General features: G+C 63.5%; 1 protein-coding gene across 1 annotated transcript; it reads left to right on the forward strand.

The window, feature by feature from the left end:
• The first annotated feature begins 1,852 nt into the window (after positions 1-1,852).
• Positions 1,853-13,274, forward strand: TROAP (trophinin associated protein). Its single transcript, XM_075121598.1, has 17 exons — positions 1,853-1,956; positions 3,164-3,454; positions 4,677-4,896; positions 5,631-5,800; positions 6,474-6,567; positions 6,818-6,936; positions 7,468-7,676; positions 8,045-8,091; positions 8,684-8,841; positions 9,243-9,336; positions 9,510-9,634; positions 10,196-10,282; positions 10,597-10,671; positions 11,069-11,176; positions 11,347-11,692; positions 11,933-12,144; positions 12,543-13,274. Exons 2-17 carry the CDS (start codon positions 3,218-3,220, stop codon positions 12,636-12,638), a joined length of 2,397 nt encoding a protein of 798 aa, XP_074977699.1. The 5' UTR covers positions 1,853-1,956; positions 3,164-3,217; the 3' UTR covers positions 12,639-13,274.
• Positions 13,275-20,925: the final 7,651 nt, after the last annotated feature.

Here is a 20,925-nt window from a genome sequence, read left to right on the forward strand (position 1 = left end):
CCACTTGGACCTAGCAGACCTCCTGGGTTGGCAGCCACTGTGGGGGGCCAAGCTCCCTGCCTGTCCCTTTAGGGCAGCATGAGGTGTGGTGGTGGCGATGGGTGAGGGGGAGCTCGCCTATGCTGTGTCTGCTGGGGGGGTGGCGAGAGGCTAGATTCAGAGGAGGGCCCTACAGGCAGTAGTGCCTCTTCACCCCTTCCACTGCAGCTCTCGGCCCTGGCCAGCTCCCCACTTCCAGGGAGGGGATGTCGTGTAGGAATCCAGGCGGACCGCGGAGTAAGCTGTGACCATGCTGCACAGTGAGATCCAGGCGCACAGGGGTGATCTGTGGGCACAGCAGTGCCACAGGGCTGTCCTTGGGGCTGTGTCAAGCTGTGCCTGGTTGCCAAGACCTCGCACCATGGCATGACCTGGCACCATGGCATGAGGCTGCCGTCTGACCTGGTGGAGCTAGCTGAGGGTCGACCTCACAGCAGGATGGGCACCAGCCAGTGACTGACAACCATGGGGAGTGTCTGGCATTGCCCAGTGCCAGGGCCTGGCCCACTGGCATGATGCTGCAATGTGACCAGGAGCCGGGCCCTGACCCCTGTAGCCCTTGGCGTGACCTGGATACGGGGCTGTGGCCCCTTGGCGTGACCTGAGCTGGGGCTGTGACCCCTTGGTGTGACCTGGAGCCGGGGCCATGGCCCCTTTGCGTGACCTGAGCTGAGGCCGTGGCCCCTTGGTGTGACCTGGAGCCGGGCAGTGACCCCTGTGTGACGAACTGGGCCTGTTCTTAATGTTTCCCCTGAATAGTGTGGGGGGTGCCTTGGTTTCCCCTATGCAGTTCTTGAGTATCTGGGTGGTGGGATAAGGGTGTATGGTCACGGCGGAGCCCTAGAGGGCAGGTGTGTGCAGGGGTCTGGACACAGAGAATGGCCGACACCCTGTTTCCTGGCAACTGATGGCCTGGGCCCTTCCCCCCCTGCAAGGTGAGAGCTGAAGGGTTGGAGAACAAAGGAATCAGGTGACCTCCTGGCCCGGGACAGGGACAAAGCCCAGAGGAGGAGGGGCTGGAGGGGGTTTCAGTTTGGGGCTGGCCGGGGATGAGGAGTGAAGTGCAGACGTGGTTGTCTGGCTCACTGCCCCCCAAAATGGACCCGGCTGAGGGGTCCCGTTCTCTGCACCTACAAGCTCTGTGTTAGACCATGTTCCTGTCGTCTAATAAACCTTCTGTTTCCCCGGCTGGCTGAGAGTCACGTCTGACTGCGAAGTTGGGGTGCAGGACCCTCTGGCCCCCCCAGGACCCCGCCTGGGCGGACTGGCTGTGGGAAGCGCAGGGAGGGGCAGAGGAGGTGAAGGCTCCGGGGTCAGACCCAGGAAGGTGGAGCCGGGGGAGCTGTGTGTCCTGCAGACAGGCTGCTCCCCGAGAGGAGACTTCCCCAGAGTCCTGCCTGGCTTCCTGGGGAGCAGTTCCCGAGCATCGCCCGGGGACCCCGTGACCCCCTGTGGGCCCTTGGCGTGACCTGGAGCCGGGCCCCAAGACATGGGGGGGGGGGTCTCAGCGCTCCTCCCACCCGACCGGGAACATCCGCCCGCCGCTCTACCCACGCCCTTCTCTATGGTCTATACGCCCCAGCTCCCTTCAGTTCAGATCTCGCGAGATCGTCGACTTCCGCTGGGCGACCTTGTCCCGCCCCCCGCGCGCCTGATAGGCCGGAACGGCAGGCGGCCGGTGGGAGGGGCGGACAGCGCCGACCAATCAGTCACCGCAGCTCCGCCCTACGCCTTGCGTCGCCCTGGCCCCGCCTCCCTTGCTCCCGATTGGCTCGCTCTACGATCGACCCCGCCCCCCAGGTGGAGGCAGGTGGCCAATCAGCGCCCTTGGTATTTTACAAACCGGCGGGGAGCTGCAGCCTGGCCCCGAGCCGCTGGGCTGAGCGGGGCGGACGCAACCGAATCAACCGGGAGCAGGTGGGGTGGGGGAGTCCTGGGGGGCGGGGCTCTGGGCTTATGGGGGGGGCTCCCTGCCTCGGGGGAGCCCGGAGGGGGGTCCTGGGTTGGGGGGGTCCCCGGCCTTAGACTCCCGAGGTGGGGGCAGTAGAGGGGGGACCCCCTGGGGGTTCCTGGCATGGGGGGTGTTTGGGGATGAGGTGTCCATGGGGGGGCCCTGGGGTGGGGAGTAGGTGGGCACGGGGTGGGGTTCCCAGTTGTGGGGGGTCTCTGGGGGTGTCAGGCTTGGGGAGTGGGGGGGGCCTGGCCTGAGGATGAGGGAGGCTGCCAGGTTGGGGGCAGTAGAGGGGGGATCTCCCCCGGGAGAGTGTGGGGATGGGGTGTACTTGGGGAATGCTTTGGGGTGGAGAGCATCCAGTGGGGGATCCCTGAGGTGGGGGCCTAGGAGGGTAGTTGGGAGAGGGGTTTCTGGGGGCTGTAGTGGTTGGATGGGTCCCTGGAGGGGTTTCCCTGTGGGGGGAGGTGGGGTTCCCTGAGAGCAGTGGGGTGGGGGAGTCTCTGGGCTGTTGCCCAGTAGGGGGCCCCCTGGGGACCAGCAGAGGGGGGGTATGGGTGGGGGGCAGTAGTGGATTGTGCAGAGCTGGGGCAGGGGACAACGTGGTGGGCCGCACGGAGGAGACGGTCGGGCAGAGGTTGCAAGTGGGTGCAAACTGCCAGGACTTGTTGGCCTCGGCCCTTGGGGTGTGGGTGAGCCTCCCCTGGGGCCGGGGCTGGTGGCGTTATGCACAGGGCAGAGAGCCTGTGGCTAGTGTTGACCCTTCACTAGCCGTGCAGCTCCCTGGCTGGCCCAGAGGTGATGGGCTCCGTGCGCCGCAGCATGAAATAGGCGAGTGAACTGGGGCAGACTCTGCAGTGGCCAGGATCCAGCCACACGGGGCATTGCTCTGGGCCTGTAGCCAGTCCCCAGCCGGCTCGGGAGGGAATTCCCCATGGGCTAGTGCTGCCAGCTCAGGTCTAGCCAGGGGGCTGGACTTGAGGAGCCCAGCAGTAGGTCTCCTCTGGCGTGGTGGGGAGGTGGTTACGCGCTCTGCATGTTACACTCTCTTCAGCTCTTGGGAGCTTCTCTTCTGATGAAGTGAGCTGTAGCTCACGAAAGCTTATGCTCAAATAAATTTGTTAGTCTCTAAGGTGCCACAAGTCCTCCTGTTCTTTTTTTCTCTTCCTCCAGGTGCAAATGCCAGGAAAGGTGCTGTGGTGACTTTGCTTGGTGCAGCTGTCAAAAATGGCCCAGGTCGGGAAGAGTCCGGAATGGGCTTCCTTTGCCCACCCACCTCAGGGCAAATGGAAAGGGAGCTGCTCCCTGGACAGGAGTGAACCGCAGCTGGGAAAGGAGAACGAGCCGTCTGCCTGGGACGGGTCAGACACGCGGAGCCGCAGCAAGATCCCTGTCCTGTCCAAAAGCCGCCTGCCCCCGGACTTCCAGCAGCTGCACCAGGCCTGGGAGAGCCAGTTCCAGAAGGTGAATGGAGGGTGAGGGGCCGGCCTCGAAGCACCATTTGTTGGCTGGTCCCTGTGCTTGGGAGAGAGCTGCATGGAAAGAGGAGGAGAGAGCTGGGGCACGGCCGAGACACACAGCAGGGGCCTGTGCCACTGTGGAGTCTAGACCCCTATTTACCCCTCTTGGGCGTGGGAGCTGGTACGCTCGGCTTGCTCGGAATGTGCTGGCTTCCGAAACAGGGTGCTGGTGCCTATGTGCTCCCGCTGATCCACAGCCCCCTTTAACAGGGGCAGGGCAAACTCTGGTGCCTCAAGCCCCCGGGAGCGCGGCGTGAAGTGCCTTAACTGCCCAGCACATTGTTAGCAGATAATCTGACTCTGGTGCATCTGATCCTGGCTGGTACAATGTTCTAGCTGATGCCCCCTCTCTGGGTCATATGGTCACAGCTGTGATCCACTGGGAGCATCACTAAGAAGAGCTGGGGTCAGCTGGCAGGGTGCTCTGAGCCCCCCTTCCACTGGGATGCTGTGTTCCAAGGCACAAAATAGCCCACATTTCTTGTGCTGCAGCTTCGGGTGATTATAGCCCTGGAGCAACAAGGTGATCATAGGCTGTGGGGGCGTGCCCGTGGTTTGACACTAGTAGGGACCAAAATCTTTATTAAAACGAGAAAAGGGGTGTGTGGAGAAAGTGGTGGGTAAGAGCAGGGGAGACAAGCCCCTGGGTTCCGTAGCTGTCTTTGGGACAGGGAGTGTGGTGTAGTGATTAGGACATCGGCTGGGAGTTAGGCCTCCTGGGTTCCATTCCCACCTCTGTGACTGATGTGTGATGTCAGGCAAGATGCTTCCTCGCCTAGTGCCTCAGTTTCCCTCTCTAATGGGGATGCGTCTCTTGTTCCTTACGCTTATGGCAGTAGGTAGAGGACAGGCACGATGCAGGGTGCCCCAAGCCGCGTCCATGCTTGTCACTGCGGTGTAGGTACGCCTGGCAGCGAAAAGCTCCGGCCCTGGGGAAAGGCTCTGGCAGCAGGGAGTCAGCAGGGTCCGACACTCGGTAGCAGCGTAGACATGGGAGATGCTGCTTGTGTGCACAAAGCCGTGTTGGGGTGTCCCCGGGGGCTCAGGTGTGGATGGCACTTGCCTCAGCTAGGTCTCGCTGTCTGTGCTGCCGTGCTCGTGGGGCGTGCAGCGTTCGCACTCTGCATGCCTTCATCTCCCAGGTGACTGCTTTTCTGCCCTGCCAGGGGAAGGCTGCCGGTAAGAAGCCCTGTCCGCAGACCTGTCCCTTTAACCTGGCCTGCAAAGGGGACAAGTTCCATATTGATATGGCTGCAGCCGCGGAGCTGCCGGCGGGATCCCCGGAGCTGCTGAGCAGAAGCCAGCCCGGAGGCCCCCTGGAGGAGATACACCTGGGGGCAGCAGCCCAGAAGACCCCGTCAGGCACCAGCCTCCCCAATGGCAAAGGTACCCGCTCTTGTGCTGAGAAGCCGTGCTGGTGCAGTCCCAGCCTCTGCCAGCAGGGGGCCCCAGGCTCCTTTCCTGACGTCTGTCTCCTGCTGTGATGCTCTCACATCTCACAAGCTAAGCAGGACTGAGCCTGGACACCGTGTGGATGGGAGACCTGGCGGGACAACTGGTTGCTGCAGGAAACTGTCCTGGAAACTTGTACTTGGGGGCTCTTCCCACTGACTCAGTGCTGGGCCTGGTCCCCCAGTGTGGGCCTGGGGTGCTCGGCTGCAGGAACAGGGTAGGGGGCTGCTGAGCACAGTCCCCTGGGGCGCGGTGCAGTTGGAGTACCATCTTTCTGATGAGTGGTGAGGCCCAGGGACTGGCTACCTCTGCCAGGTGCCACGGCACATTTCCCAAATGCCCAGGCCCAGAACCCTGGCATTTCATTGGGCATTGGGCCACGTGTCCTAGCCCAGCTCCAGCTCCGGTAAGTGCATTCATTGCCCTGGCACTGTCAGCTGCCTCCGGGATTCTTTGCTGTCTAGCCCTGCAGCGTTGCTCTGCACTGTGACCTGGCAGCACCACTCTGCCCCAGAGGTGGCCGCATTTCAGAGCGAGGTGATCTTGTAAAGCATTTTGGGGTCCTTCAGGATGAAAGACGGGCTAAGATCACAGGATGTGGGGGGCCAAGCTACCTGTGGCTTAGTGGTTCCGTTTCGGCCCCTTGACCACCGTGGTATCTCTTGCAGAAGTTGGCCCAGTGGAGTTCGTGGCTGACCCGGCGGCTTTGGCCAGCATCCTCTCCAATGTGGGGCTGGCAAACAGCACGCTGGGTGTGGCCAGGAAACCCAGCCTGGCCCGGCGGGTCCCTCTGAGGGGGAGCAGGGGCAACTCGGTCCACGCCAGCGGGTCTGCACGGGTAAGTCCTGTCATCCCGGGCCCAGCGGTGGAACCAGCTCCCTGCGTACGCTGTGGCTGGCTGGCCCGCCCTGTTGTGGGTCCACCTGGCTCGCTCTGAGCCCTGGGGCCGGCACACAGTAGGGTCAGCACAGGTCCTGCGGTAGCTCATCAGCTCGTGCTGATGGGCCATGGAGGGAGGGGACCCTTCTTTTAAAGGGACAGTGTTATGATGAAAACTATTAACAAATTGTCCTCCTTGTAAGCAGGGGCGGGGGAGTGGGGGGCTTGGTGCCAGGACACCTCCCAGAGCTGGGGCAGAACCCAGGAGAGCAGGGTCCAGTGGGCTAGGGCGAGGAAGGGCCTGGACACTAGGACTCCTGGGTACTACCCCCGATTCTGGGTGGAGAGTGGGGTCGTGGAGGTGGGAGTCCTGGGTTCTAGTCCTAACTGGCTACGTTGCCTCAGTTTCCCCATGCGTAAGAGGGAGATGACGGCCTCCTTTCTACGGTGGGCTGAGGTCTGAGCTCCTTTGTCTGTAAATTGCTTTGATGTCTCGAGGAAGTTCTGACTTCTCTGCTTTTCTCCTGAACACAGCGAGCTCGCAGCCCCCTCACACTAGGGCTTTAGTAAGGGGTGGGTCAGAGACCCACTTTCCTAACTGGCCTTCCTGGCTGCTTCTCTCTTTTCCCCAGACTGTGCGTGGTTCCCTGTACGTGGCCTCGGGGACCCCTGCCTTGTGCCCGGATCCAGCCCGCACCTCCTGCTTCTCCCGGCTGGCAGCTAAAGGTACAGCCCCTGGCTCCTGCAGCTGGGGCCCGGGTGGCCCTGGGTAGGGTGGATGGTGCAATGCAGGAGCAGCTTCCCCAGAAGGTGACCTCTTGCTGCAGGAAGCTGCCTGCATGGGGGAGAAGGGAAGGGAGCCTGGCAGCATCTGCTGATCCTGGGCCCTTTGGCATCATTAATATAGTGTTGATTGCTCCCCGGGCCTGCTCTCGGCTCGCCGCCTGACTTCTGCCCTCTCTGCTCCGGCCCCCAGATGCAGCTCGTCGAGCCACACAGGATCCTGCTCAGCACCGTGGCCTGCTCCTTAAATCTCAGCAGATCCAGGCCCTGTCAGCGACACTGCGGGACTTGGGGTCCCGTGCCCAGCCCGCGGTGAGTGCTGGCTGGCTCCAACCTTCCTCTCTGCCTGGCTAGAGATGCCATCGGAGGGCAGTGGGACACCCACAGGGTTTGGAGGGGCTGCACTAAGTCCCAGCTCCAGCTGGCAATGCCCCGCTGCAGAGGGGTCGGTGCTGGAGGGGGCTGTCTGCCTCCAGTGCTGGAGGGGGCACCCTGGGGCTGGCAGCTGGGAGGGGCCTCGGGGGGGTGGGGGAGGGTGCAGGGGACTCCTCGTATTAGCCTCGTTCCCTGCGCAGCCCACGGCACTGGGTTCCTCTGCTCCAAACCCGCCCTAGTCCACACCTGGCCTGGGCCAGCTGCCCCCCCCCCCCCCCGGCGACTGGTGCCTGCCGCTCCCGCGGCCCCTCGGGGTGGGTCACCATGGGGCTGGATGCGTTCCGTGGGTGATGGGGTGCCCGTCTCCAGGGTGGCTCGGATGCTCCAGTTCCTTCAGTTGGGGGCAGGGTGCTGTGGGTACCACGTGCCTGCCCAGCCCACCTTGAACCAGGTTTCTCTCGGCGCCAGGGGCACCCCGCTCTGCAGAGACTGGGCGCAGGGGCGAAGGAGGCGTGTCGGGGGCGCCCGCATCCCATTGCCACGGCGATGCAGAGTGAACCAGCCAAGAGCCAGGAAGCCGGTGGAACCAGGGACCAGTCCAGCAATGGCAGGCCGGGGTCCTTGAGCGATGGCAAAGGGGGCAAGGCTGGCACTGGGGGGCAGAGTGCAGCCCACAGGTGACAGGGGAGCGTGCCATTAACGGGTATGGGGGAGGAACATACCATTAACCGCCCATCGCAGCTCTCGTGGCTCCGTGATCGGCTGGAGGTGCACAGCGTGTACCTGGCATTCCCAAGGAGTATCTGCAGCCAGCACTGGCCCCGTCGCGTCGTCTGGAGCCAGGTTATGATGGATTATACGGGGGGGCCTGTGCTGACACCCGGCCAACTCTCTACACACACCTCTGCCCCCTGCCGGGATCCTGAGCCGGGGGGTTCAGACCCAAGGGGCAGGGGAGCCTGGGACTCGGGTGGCAAGCAGTGCCCTGCACCTGCCCGAGTCGGCAGGGGTGGGGAATGAGCAGCCCCTGTTTTCTCTGCTTCAGCAGCAGCTCACCCTCAAGGACGGATCCCATGGGAGCATCAGAGACAGGTAAGAGCCCATGTCCCGTAAGCCTGGAATAGATCCCAGGAGTCCTGACTCCTGCTCTAACCCACCAGACCCCACTCCCCTCCCAGAGCTGGGATAGAACCTAGGAGTCCTGACTCCCCTGCCCAGCCCAGCCCAAATTCCATCTTGTCTTATCAGTGATGCAATGTCGGGCACTTCCACAGGCTACCGTGATGCCCTTGTCGTGCCTCCCCGGTCCCCGCCCCCCATGGCTGATGACCAGGCTTGGAGGGGTTAGATTGATATCAGTTAGTGTCAGGACGTGTGTTTCACTGGAATCCACGAACACACCACCCATTGGAAGCGTGGCCAGCCAGAGCCGCCATCCAGCCCTTCCTTGGCAGGGCTGGGCGTGTGATATCCATAGTTTGTGTTTTAAGCATTATAACCGTTTTGAATCTCAACGTGTACTGTCTCCGCTCCGCTATTTTCAGAGCTGCAGGGTCAGACCATTTAAATCACTGGAAATAGGGAAAAACGCTTAAAAACATTGACATTAGCCATCAGAAATGTAAACCAAACCGGACTCCTACCGAGCCAGTTGCTGACAGTCTCCTCTCCCCCGTCCCTGCAGAGGAGTTCGTGCCAGACCTGGATGCCCTGGCCAGCGTCCTCTCCAACGTGGGACTGAGCCACGCTGCCCTGGGGCCCACGGGGAAGCTCAGTCTGGCTCGGAGGGTGCCAGTGAAGGGGCTGCGGGGCGTCCCGCCCTCCACTCAGGGGAGCCCCACGGTGAGCTGTTCAGGGGTCTTGAAGCCTGGCCTTGTGGCTTGGTCCTTGTTGGGATCATGTCTCCTATCTGGGGCAGCTGGTGCTGGGGGCACTGCCTCTGCCCGGCGCTTTGTGGGATCCACACCCGGGGGGCTGGCACCAGTGGGGCAGGAGGAGGGTATCTGGTCCCAGGATTCCAGCAGCTGGGCTGGCCCCTCCAGCCGTAGCTTGGCCCAGCCAGTGCCTGCGGTGATGGGGTTAGGTGCAGCCCCGGCTGCTGAGAGGTGGGCAGGGTAGCAGCAGCCCAACACAGGGGTTTGGGGTGTGCCTGACCCTGGCCTCTGGCCCACAGGGGCTCAGCACCCTGCCCTTGCCATCTGCAGAGCAGAGGGGGCTGAGGTGGCCTTTTCTCTCCCCCTCAGGGCAGCAGAACCTCGCTGCTGAGACCTCAGATCAGCGTCCCCCCAAAGGGCGACTTCGGCCATGCCTCCTGCTACTCCACACTGGGACTTAAAGGTACAGACCCCTCCCCTGCTCCTGGGATCCAGCGTGGGGGGTGGGAGCAGATGGGGGAGGGTCTGTTTGTGCTTGGGCTCTGGGGGTTCCTTTTTATGCACGAGCCACAAGTCCTGGGGGTGGGGGGGAATTGGTGCCAGGGTTCACTGCCTTCAGCCTCCCCTTCTCTCCAGGTGCTGAGGCCCTGGATGGCCTCCAAGCAGCCCAGCTGGCTGGCACGCCCAGGACCCGGGAGATCAGCCGCTCTTCGCCCTTTGGCTCCGCCAGGAGGGTGCCCGTCACGCAGCCCCAGTCCCTGGTTTGTACCCTTGGGCGGGGCAGGGGGTGGGAATCTCCTCAGGGAGGGGTTGGTCTGAGCAGCTCCTGTCACCCGGACCTGCCCTCTGCTCAGCTGGTCCCCACCCTCACCAAACATGACCCATAGATGGGACCCAGGCGTTCCCTGGGGTCTGCCTAGGAGTTAGAGCCGGGGGGCTGGGAGCCAGGACTTCTGGGTTCTGTCCCCAGCTCGGGGAGGGGAATCTAGTGGGTTGGGTGGGGCTGGGAGCCAGGACTCCTGGGTTCTCTCCTTGGCTGTGCTGCACTCACTGGTCCCTCCCCTGTCTGTGAGGCAGGGGCCTGCCAGGCTGGGCCCTGTTCAGCCCTGCCTGGGGTCTGTGTCCACGAGTCCTAGGGTGGACTCACTACGAGTCCTAGGATGGACTCACTGCAGCGCCTGGCTCTCCAACCAGGGGAGCCCAAAGAGAGCCTGGCCAGTCCGTGCAGGGTCTGTTCCCTGGGGTGTGGGGCGGGGGCAGCCCCAGTGAGACCCAGCCCCATGCGCTGGGCGCTGTCCACATGAAACCTTCTCCCCTCGCAGCGCCGTACCTGCTTCTCCACCCGCCGCCTGGCCGTCTTCCCCCGCACGCCCCGCACCGAGGGGGCCCTGGACAAGCGCGTGCTGCAGGTGGGTGGGAATGGGGCTTTGGGGGGCAGGAACAGGGACAGATCAACTTGGTTCCAGGGTGCTGTGCCTGGATGCGGGAGGGGCCTGGCTCCTGGGCTGTTGGGGAGCAGTGGCCCTGCTCAGGGTCTGAGGGGTGGGGTGCCCCCTTGCTGACAGGCAGGCTCAGGGCTCTGCCAGCCCTTGCCTCCCCAGAGCTGAGCCAAGCCCGGGTGTCCGAGCCCCAGAACAAACCGGGCTCCTGTCTGCAGGGGTGGTGGCGGTGGCCACATCCCATTGCCTGTAGGCCTTCGCTGACCCCGTGTTCCCATTTCTAGACCCCAGCCAGGTGGGCCGGCGGCCTCTCCCCGGAGCCCAGAAGCCCTGACCCCGATGAGTCAGTCCTGCCCTTGGTGAGTGCCCTGGGGCTGCAGGGGCATGAGGAGACCCAGCCGGGGGATTCCTTCCTTTGGCCAAATGCCAGCTGAGCCCATCCCATTCTGGGACAGCAGCCCTGGGAGGGGAGGGGGCTGCAGTGGGGTCTGACCGATGTCTTGGGGGCTGTGTGACTTCCCCCCCCTCCAGGATCCTCTATCCTAGCTGAATTTGGGCCCCCCCATGGCAAAGAGCATGGGGGGGGTGCTGAGTGGGGGTTGGAATTGGACTGTCCTGCAGCTTCTGTGGGGAAGATCATTCCGTGCCCCCACCCCCCGGGAAGGGCCTGGGCTGAGCTCAGGCGGGGGCCCTGCAAGCGGGGAGGGGGTTCCGTGCTGGGTCTGGTCCCACGCCCCTGATGGTGCCTCCCCCCAGGAGAAGATCGTGGTGCGGCTCTTCGGGGACGGGGAGAGCCAGGTGGCCACAGAAGCATCAGTGAGGAAAGCGCTCGCCTGGCCTGGCGAGGGGGGCAGCAAGACGCAGGTAGGAGGGGGGGCCTGGCTCGGTCCTGCAGGCACGGGGAGGAGCCCCCAGTATCCCGGGGGCAGCATGGCCTGAGAGGCCAGCGTGGTGGTGAGGATAGGGTGGGCTCCCTCGGATACTGGGGGGGCTGGGCTGGGGGGTGCTGTTCTGACTCTCTCTCCTTCCGGCAGTGCATCGAGTTCCTGGCCCGGCTCCTGCGGAAGGAGGTGGAGGGGGCGGGGGGCTCCTGCAGCCTGGATGAGCTCCAGAGCCTGCCGGCTGCCTGCGCCCCGTCGCCCAGGCCCCCCCGCACGCCCCCTCCCCTGCCAGCAGCCGGCAGCAGGCTGAAGCAACTCCCCTCCACCTCTTCGTGCCAGGACCCTGGGCAGGGCCCCGCCAGCAGGACAATGCCCCCGGCCAGCTCTGCGGCCTTCCCTGCGGCGGGCACCACGCTCACCTTCTCCTCCCAGCGGCCCGTCTGCTCCCACCCTCTCATCCACTCCCTGAGGTCCCCCACCGCCAGCGGGGGTGCTGCAGGTAGGACATGGCTCCGTCGCTGAGTGCCCCCGGGGGCTACGGGGCTTCTTTGGACCCCCCTGTCCCGCTACTGAGCTGATGGGAAATGGCCAATAGGGGGCGCTGCCTCCAATCCAGCCCCGGGGTGTTCGTCTCCATTTCTGCAGCCCCTGTGGCTGGCCGGACCCGGGGGGAACAGGACGGACGGACGGACTGCGGGCTCCAGGCCCCCGGGTGGCTCACGTTCCCTCTCACCTGCAGGGGCCAGGGCTGCCCCTGCAACATCCCCCTCCCGCGTGGCCCTGGTGAAGCAGCGGTTCAGAGACCTGCTCAGCGCCCCCCAGCGCTTCCAAGAGGCCTGCCTGGACGACGAGTGTGCCTTCTACATGGGCCGGCCCCCTGGCAGCCAGGCCCCGGCCCCCCGCTGCTGCACGGACCCTGTGGCCACGCTGCTGGAGGCCCGGGAAACCACAGTGAGTCGCTGGCTCTTCCCCCTCAGTGTCTGTTCCCTGGGGTCTCCGGCATTTGGGGGGTGGGGGCTGAGCCCTGGTGCCAAACCAACTGGTCCCTGGGGAAAGAAGAACTGAATCAGGACTCCTGGGTTCTCTCCCAGACTCTAGTGGGTTTGGGGGGGAGCGGGGGGGGACGGACGGACCAGGACTCCTGGGTTCTCTGCCTGGCCCTGGAAGAAGGAGCTAGTGGTTTAGTGAGGTGGATGCTGGAGCCAGGACTCCTGCTTTCCAGTGCCCTCTCCTCCCCACGCTTGGCATAGAGCCCAGAACTCCTGGGTCCCAGCTGTGGGCACTGGGAGGGGTGGGGGGGGCAGCGTATGTCATGAGATGAGATCCCAGCCTCAGTCTCTCCCCTCCAGCACTTTATCCCCATCGTGCAGCCGGCACCTGGTGGCCCCCCAGGGGAAGCCAGGAGTTCCCTACAGGAAGCCCTGCCGCTCCAGCCCTTGAGATGACGGAGGGGAACCAGACCCGCTTGAGCTGGTGCCCGCCCAGGTCCTGCCACAGATCTGCTCCCCACTGGCAGTCATGGCAGGGGCTCCCCGCCCCAGCACAGGTGGGGTCTGGCATGCCCCCCACCTGTGTCCCATGCCAATGGATGGGCCGGGCGGGCACCTCCTGTTCTTCGTTCCAGGGCCACATCGGTGGCACCGGGCGGGCCCCACGTCACCCTGGCCAGTCCAGGACTCCTGACCTGAGGGTGGCTTCTCTAGCCAGACCCCCCCCCCCCCCCCCGAACCCCTTGCTGGAGATGCCACCTTGAGCGCTGGGGGGCGAGCAAGGCAGCCTCTGGCGCCCCCTACTGGCGTCTGCCCAGCTGCTGCTCAGGCCTGTCACATCACCTGCACGCCGGAGCTCCCAGACCCGCCAGCTGCCGCTAGCCTGGATCGCAGCCTCTGCGCCTTCCCGTGTGATCTGCAGGCATGTCAGTGACCCCTGCACAGTCTCTAGGACCTCCCTGGGCCTAGCCCTGCCTCGGCCCCTCTATTTATTACGAGCCCAAAGCCCGGGGGGCTGGGAAGCAGCAAACTCGTTTTGAATGACGAGCTGTCTGTTACTATGGCACCCTAATAAAGTATTGTTTACACTTGGCTGCTGCTGTAGGTCTCCTGTTTTGCTACAGGCCCTACAAGCTCTGCAACAATCATGCACCCTTATCCCACCACCTAGATCTGCCTAGGGGAAACTGAGGCACCCTTCTCTCTCCCAGGGCCAAGCCGCAGGCTCCTCTCCCCCGAGACTGCTCGCTGCAGTCCCCAGGGGGCCCCCGTTACTGCACCATCCTTCTCGCTGGTCACACACTCCCAGGGGTTAACCACCCCCCGAAACCGCTCCTCTCCGAGCCTTCAGCAGGCCTGGTCCTCGGCAATCCCCCTTCGTTTTACTGCTCCCCCGTCGCTTACTGCAGGAAGCGCTACAGTACATCCCACCGCTGCCACCAGCTGTCACGGAGTCCCCAGGCGAGGCTCTGGCCCTGCTTCCCTACAAACCCAGGCAGGACTCTGGGGGAGTCTCCTTTCTGGGAGCAGCCTGTCTTCAGGACACACAGCTTCCACCTTCCTGGGTCTGACCTCGGAGCATTCAGCCTCTGCCCCTCCGTGCGCTTCCCATTGCAAGTCCACCCAGGCAGGGTCCTGGGGAAGCCAGAGGGTCCTGCCCCCCAACTCCGCAGTCAGACGGGACTCTCAGCCAGCCAGTAACACAGAAGGTTTATTAGATGACAGGAACATGGTCTAACACAGAGCTTGTAGGTGCAGAGAATAGGACCCTTCAGCTGGGTCCATTTTAGGGGGCAGTAAGCCAGACAACCCCGTCTACACTTCACTCTATGTCCCAGCCAGACCCAACCTGCCTCCCCCTCCAGCCCCTCCTCTGGGCTTTGTCCCTGTCCCGGGACAGGAGGTCACCAGATTCCTTTGTTCTCCAACCCTTTAGCTCTCACCTTGCAGGGGGGAAGGGCCCAGGCCATCAGTTGCCAGGAAACAGGGTGTCGACCATTCTCTGTGTCCAGACCCCTGTACACACCTGCCCTCTAGGGCTCTGAAATGATCATACACCCTTACCCCACCCCCTAGAGACTTAAGAACTGCATAGGGGAAACTGAGGCGCCCTCACACTATTCAGAGGAAACATTAAGAACAGTCCCGCTTCGTCACAGGTGGTTACACTTCCAGTGGCTTCGCAGCTGCGCCCCTTCCATAACAGCCCAGCCCCTGGAGCAACGGGGCTGCAGGAGCTGCTTCTAGGGTGGAGCACAGCTGCTGTTCAGCAGCCTCCCAGAGCTAAGAGCAGGGGTGAGGGGAGTGGGAGGGCATCTGATCCCCCTGCTGGGTCCGGGGAAAATGCCTGGTAAGGGCAGGCTCCTGCCTCTGCCCAGAGCTGGCTGCACTTAGCAGGGCCTGGGTTTTGGCAGATCTCGCCTGTTGAGGGGAAGGTGCTGTAGCAGCCCCTGGCTGGGCGTTTAGCGGGGTAAGTTACTGCCAGGGATGAGGGGCAGCAACCTGGGGGGTCTGTGCTGGCAGAGCTCCCTGGGGGTGTCTCAGGCGAAGGGTGGGCCTGGCAGCCAGCTGTCTGGGCTGGGCGAGGGCAGAGAGTGTGAGCATGGCACTGGGAGAGCTGGGCCTAGGACTCCTGGGTTCCATTCTCATCTCTTCCCCTCCCTGCCCCCCCCCCCCGCCTCACTTTCCCCACCTGTAAAACTGGGAGGATCCCAACCCCATCCTGGGGGAATAATGAACCCAGGCTCATCAGAGCAGCCACAGGAGGTGGGGGAATACCCTCCCTGTGTCCAAAGGGGAAACTGAGGCAGAGACGCACAGTGAGTTGTCTGAGTCCACAGGAGAGCCGCAGTCCGTCTCAGTTTGTGTGGCATGGTGTCCCCTCCTCCACCCCGCGCCTGCCTGGGAAGGGAGGGGGCTGGGCTCTGAGAGCATTGTTCACCAGGAATCAGTGTGTCCCTAGGGGCTGCCCTGAACACCCCCATGCATCCTCCTGCCCCCGCACTGGTCCCTGCTGGGCTCCCTCACCTCCACAACCCCGGGACTGCCCAAGCAGGCAGGGCCGAGAGCTTTCAGAAACTTTCCTGTGCAACCCCCAGCTCCTCCACAACCCACGGAGGGGGGTCCCACTGCCCCAACCCAGGTTCACCCAGGGGCCACCCTGCCAGCGCAGGGAAGGAGAAAGGGGGGGCCAGACCCAGCACCCCGGCAGGGGAGGAGAAAGGGAGACCCTGGGCTGGGTGAGAGAAAGGAGAAGGGGGGACACACAGCCTCTGGCAGCGGGGAGATGTCCCTGAAAGGGAGCAGGCTGGGAGGGTGGTGACCCTGGTGTCACGGAGTGTGGGGGAGTCCAGGCCCTGCACCCCTCTTCCTGGGATTCACTGAGACTCTCAGCCAGCCAGTAAAACAGAAGGTTTATTGGACAACAGGAACACAGTCCAAAACAGAGCTTGTGGGTACAACCAGGACCCCTCAGTCGAGTCCTTCTGGGGGAGCAGGGAGCTTAGACCCCAGCCCTGGGGTTCCCTGTGTTCCTCTCCCCAGCCCCAAACTGAAACTAACCCCCCCCAGCAGGTTCCCTCCTGCAGCCTCTGTCCACATTCCTGGCAGAGGTGTCACCCCCCCCCCCTCCTGGCTCAGGTGACAGGCTCTCAGGTCTCCCCTCCCCAGGGCACATTCCCAGGTCAACACTCCCCCCTCCCTGCTGCGTCACATGGTCACACCTGGGCCGCATGGTGGGAGAGGTTGGGGGACTGCAGGGAGCTCCTGGGGCAGCACCCAGGGACCCCAGATCAGGACCAGACCCGAACGCAGAGCAGAGCGCGGCCCTGGCCCAAACCGCCTCCAGTCCCAGCCCTGTAACATGGGCTGGTGGGCACGTGCCCCCCCATTTATCCATTCTGCCTCCCCTCGCCCAGGAGTGGGTGGTTGATGGGGGGTGGGAGCTGGTTTGGGGGGAGGAAACGGACACCCAAAAAGTGAACTCCTGTTGAATGGCGGGGCCCAGGCCTGTCTCAGCGTTGCCTTCCCAGCCTGATTTGCCGATTACCAGCGTCCCGGGGGGGCGGGCGGGGAGCTCATTACAGGCGGGCGCCGCTGGGCAGCCATCAGCGCGGTGACAGGGCCAGCCGGCACAGACGGGTGTGTGTGTGTGTGGGGGGGGGGGTGGTACTGGGCCCGTGTGTGCACGCGGCCTGTCTGCCTGCACACGCGTGTGCACCGAGAGCGTCACCGCCCGGGGGGGCCCGACGGGCTGAAGGTAGCACGCAGCCAGCGGTATCTTTGCTGACGTGCTGCAGACACGGTGGGGGGCAGGCATGTCCCGCTGGGGCACCACGTGTGCATGGCGCTGTCATGGCCACTAGGCAGGACCCGCTGGCAGGGGGATGCACAGGCGGGGCTGGGATACAGACACGACATGTGTGTAACGTGACTGGAGCACGGATGGCCAGGTCATGCTATGTGCATGCAGACAAACGTGTGCGGGCAGGCATGCTCCCCGTTCAGTGCAGGCTGGGGGTGGCCACACTACTCCCCCCCCACCCCACACCCAGACGCAGGGTTGCATACAGCGCATGGGGGGCGCACAAGGGGCCCAGCTGCTGGTGTGTGACCCGAACTCTCCTAGCAGGACACTGCTTCCCCATAACCGGCACAGGGGGGGGCACTGCACCCCCCAGGCTGGGTGGCAGTGGGGGTTACTTTGTCTGTCTTGGGGCAGTTTGCAGGGTGAGCAGGAGAAACAGCAGGGCTCAGAGCTGCCAAAGCCCAGGGGTGCTCAGTGCAGGATGCGGGGTGCGTCAGACAGTATTGGGGGGGAGTCTGGGGAGGGGAGAGCCGTGCCTGAGTGCCCCATCTATGCCTCTCCTCTTTCACCACCATCAAAACCCCCGGTTCCTTCCCCATGGGTGCCCCCTCATCTGGCCAGGGTGGGATCGAGGGGGGATCTTGTGAAAAACACCCCAGTGAGATGCACGCCCATCCCTGTGCAATGTAGCTGGTGCTCAGCTGCCTTGCCCCACCCCAGCAGTGGCTGCATTTCCGCCCTGGGTGGGTGAGCCCTGTGAGGTGATGCACCATAGCTGTATGGCACCCCTACCCCACATGCAGGGTCACACACACACCCACAGACACGTGCACTGGCCAATGTGGTTAATTAACACTAATTGGCCAAGCAAAGGGGCTGGAATTGGAGATGAGGCTGGGAAAAGATTTCCTATAGCTGTGATCACCCTGACAGCAGTGCCCTGGTGGGAGCCCAGCACTGTGAACTTCCCCACAGCAGTGTCCTGGACTCAGGACTCCGGTGTTGCAAGCTTCCTGACAGCAGTGCCCAGGACCTCAGTGCGGTAAACTTCCCAACAGCAGTGCCCTGTGTGTGCCCTTCCCTGCAGATGTGTCGCTCCTTGGCGAGGACTCCTAGTGGTCAGAGAAGGGGAGGTGAGGCGCCCCAGACCCTGGGGAAACAGAGAAGCCAGGAGAGGCCCCTGGCTGGGGCTGGCCAAGAAGGCGTTAAAGTGCTGGCAGCCACCTCTGTGGGGGTGGAGAGGCCATGAGCATTCCTGGGCCAGGGAAGGAGCCAGGATCCTGGAGCAGGGACTTGGTGACACATGTTAAATGCATCCACGGGGGAAGGGGAGGGCAGGCCTGTAGCAAGGAAGGGGTTAACGAGAGGGGTCACGCCCAGGCCCAGAACCCCCTTGGCCTCAGCCTCTGGCACCCTCCAACCCGCCACATCCTGGGTGCTGGCTTCTGTTACAGCCCAAAGATCCCGGCTGGCCCCATGCGCGGCAAGGGAGCTGGTGCCCACGGGCGGGGCTGGGACCCAGCATTGCAGCTCAGGTGATCGTCCCTCCCTTCGGGGCTCCAGCTGGAGGCGGGATCCTCCTTCGCTTCCCAGCAGCATTGCAGTGTGGCTGTTAACCTGCCGCTGTGCCTCACCCCAGAGGTGGCTGCAGATCAGTGGTGGGTGAGTGAGCCCCATGCATGACTGCATTGTGGCAACAGAGAAAACCCCTCCAAAGTGCGAGTCCAAAACCAGAGTGTTTTAATGGCGGATCAAACACAGAGCCTGGCGATCGGAGACATGGGTTCACGGGGCCCCTGGTGTCAGCGGCCCCGGGCGGGTTAATCGCAGCGAAGTGCCCCGGCCCCTGGACAGTTCGAACAGGTCACTGTACAGCTCCCTCCCGCGACCCGTGGTCGGTGAGTGGCCAGCACATGGGGCTTCATGCAGGGGGCAGCGTGCGTGTGCGCAGAAGAGCAATGCTGCCCCAGTGAGGAATAGCTTCCACCAGGGGGTGACCTTTCTGAGTGTGCAAAGGAGGCGGGGCAGGGTGGGGAATGGGGGGAGGGGAGCAGGGGGAGGAGAGCCGAAGGCTGGGTGAGACTGAAATGAGGGGTGGCTGGGGTGATGGGGGGTGAAGGGGAAAGATGGATCGAGGAGGGGGAATTGGAGAACACCCCGTGCATGTGCAAACATACTTGCACACGTGCGTGCAAACACCTGCACATCCCCCTGCTGCGCATCCATGTGTGCTCACTCAGACACGTGCCTGCAAAGCACCCACGTGATACGCACACGCCCTGCCACACTCACGGGGCAGAAAGAGCCAGCCCAGGTCTCTGGCGGGGAAGAGCCACGGGGGTGGCTGGGCCTGGCGGTTCGCTGGTGGGCGGGCGAGAGTGGGGCAGTGATCAGGGGTGTTTCTGCGGGTATGTGCGGGTCTGGGAGGATCTGACAGGGGATGTGGGGTGTACGCTGGAACAGTTGTGGGGTGCAGTGGGGTTTTGCAGTGATGCTGTGTGTGTGATGGGGGAACAGCAGTGGGGGGCTGTGGGGGTGTTGTGTGTATGGGGGAGGGAACTGCAGTGGGGGGCTGTGGGTATGGAGGAGGGGAATGGCTGTGGGGGGGCGAGGGGTGTTGTGTGTATGGGGGAGGGGAAAGGCAGTGGGGGGGTGTCGCAGGGGCTTGGCCGCGGCCCGGCTCTGACCCAACCATCTTGTTTCTTTGCTCGCTAGGAAGATGCTAGGGCGGAGTCTGGGCATTGCCCTTGTGGCACAGGCTCCCCTCCCCATCCACACAATACAGCCCCCACCCCCTGTGACAAAGCAGGACTGTTCTTAATGTTTCCTCTGAATGGTGTGGGGGTGCCTCAGTTTCCCTTAGGCAGTTCTTAAGTATCTAAGTGGTGCGATAAGGGTGTATGATCGTTGCAGAGCCCTAGAGTGCAGGTGTGTGCAGGGGTCAGGACACAGAGAATGGCCAACACCCTGTTTCCTGGCCACTGATGGCCTGGATCCTTCCCCCTGCAAGGTGAGAGCTCAAGGGTTGGAGAACAAAGGAATCCGGTGACCTCCTGGCCTGGGACAGGGACAAAGCGGGGGCAGGGGGCTGGAGGGAGTTTCAGTTTGGGGCTGGCTGGGGATGTGGAGTAAAGGGCAGACGTGGTTGTCTGGCTCACTGCCCCCCAAAATGGACCCGGCTGAGGGGTCCTGTTCTCTGCACCTACAAGCTCTGTGTTAGACCATGTTCTTGTCATCTAATAAACCTTCTGTTTTACTGGCTGACTGAGAGTCCCGTCTGACTGCGGAGTTGGGGGGCAGGACCCTCTGGCTGCCCCAGGACCCCGCCTGGGCGGACTCGCTGTGGGAAGCGCACGGAGGGGCAGAGGAGGCTGAATGCTCCGAGGTCAGACCTAGGAAGGGGGAAGCCGGGTGAGCTGTGTGTCCTGCAGACAGGCTGCTCCCCGAGAGGAGACTCCCCAGAGTCCTGCCTGGCTTCATAGGGAGCAGGTCCAGAGAATCGCCCAGGGACTCTGTGACACCCCCGGCTAGCCATGGGGGCAGAGGGAAGCCCCCCACTGCAGTAGGCAGCTGTGATGGGGGAGACCCCTGGCCCAGCCAGGCCCATCTCTCTATTACTCCAGAGAGACTTGGATCCTCCCGCTCCCAAAGGCTGGCTGGGAGGGGGACTCTCCATCGGCCCTTAGCCATACAGGGTCTATGACACACGCTCGAGCAGCTCCAATGGCCTCCAGCAGGGGGCAGTGGAGAGATTATGTACAGACAGGCGCATGTCAGCCAGTTGATAGGACACGAGACCATCCCTTGGGCAATACCCAGTGGGCAACCCCCTGAAGTCTATATATCGTAATATCTAGGGCTGCCCCACAACCCTTCATGCAAGAGACTTGTGGGGCTGCAAATGGTGACAGAGTATAATCTGGGGAGAAGAGACGAGGGGTAGGAGGGGTTCTCCCCACTTTGGGGTCTGGGGGGCCTCTGTACAAGGGTAGTGAGCTGTGGGGGGAGCTGGGATGCTCAATTCGTACCCCAATGCTAGGGAGAAGGCAGGCTTCTCTCCTGCCCCTGGGGGTGTCTGGCGGGGGCGGGGGCAGGGGGTAGGATCTGCGCAGAGGAGGAGGCGAGACCTGTTAGGAATCTGGGGGCTGTTTCCCCAGGTCCCCCTCCTGACATCCACCCAGTTCTGGATGAGGGTCAAGTCATTGGAGATTGAGAGGCTCGGGGGTGGGGCTGGGGGGTGAATTTTCTGCCCAGCCTGCCAGTGCCATCCCCTCCCCCCAGGGGGACAGGCAGGAGGGGCAGGGCCCCTGGGGTGGGAAAGACCAGCCCCTTCAGAACTGCTGCCCCCCACCCCAATGCCACATCCGTGCCCGACCCCTCCCTTCCCAGCGTCCCCCCCCTTGGGCCCCACCCAGCAAGGAGATCATTAGCACCTCC

Source organism: Caretta caretta, chromosome 20 (assembly GCF_965140235.1).
Source record: "Caretta caretta isolate rCarCar2 chromosome 20, rCarCar1.hap1, whole genome shotgun sequence".
Taxonomy (NCBI): domain Eukaryota; kingdom Metazoa; phylum Chordata; order Testudines; family Cheloniidae; genus Caretta; species Caretta caretta.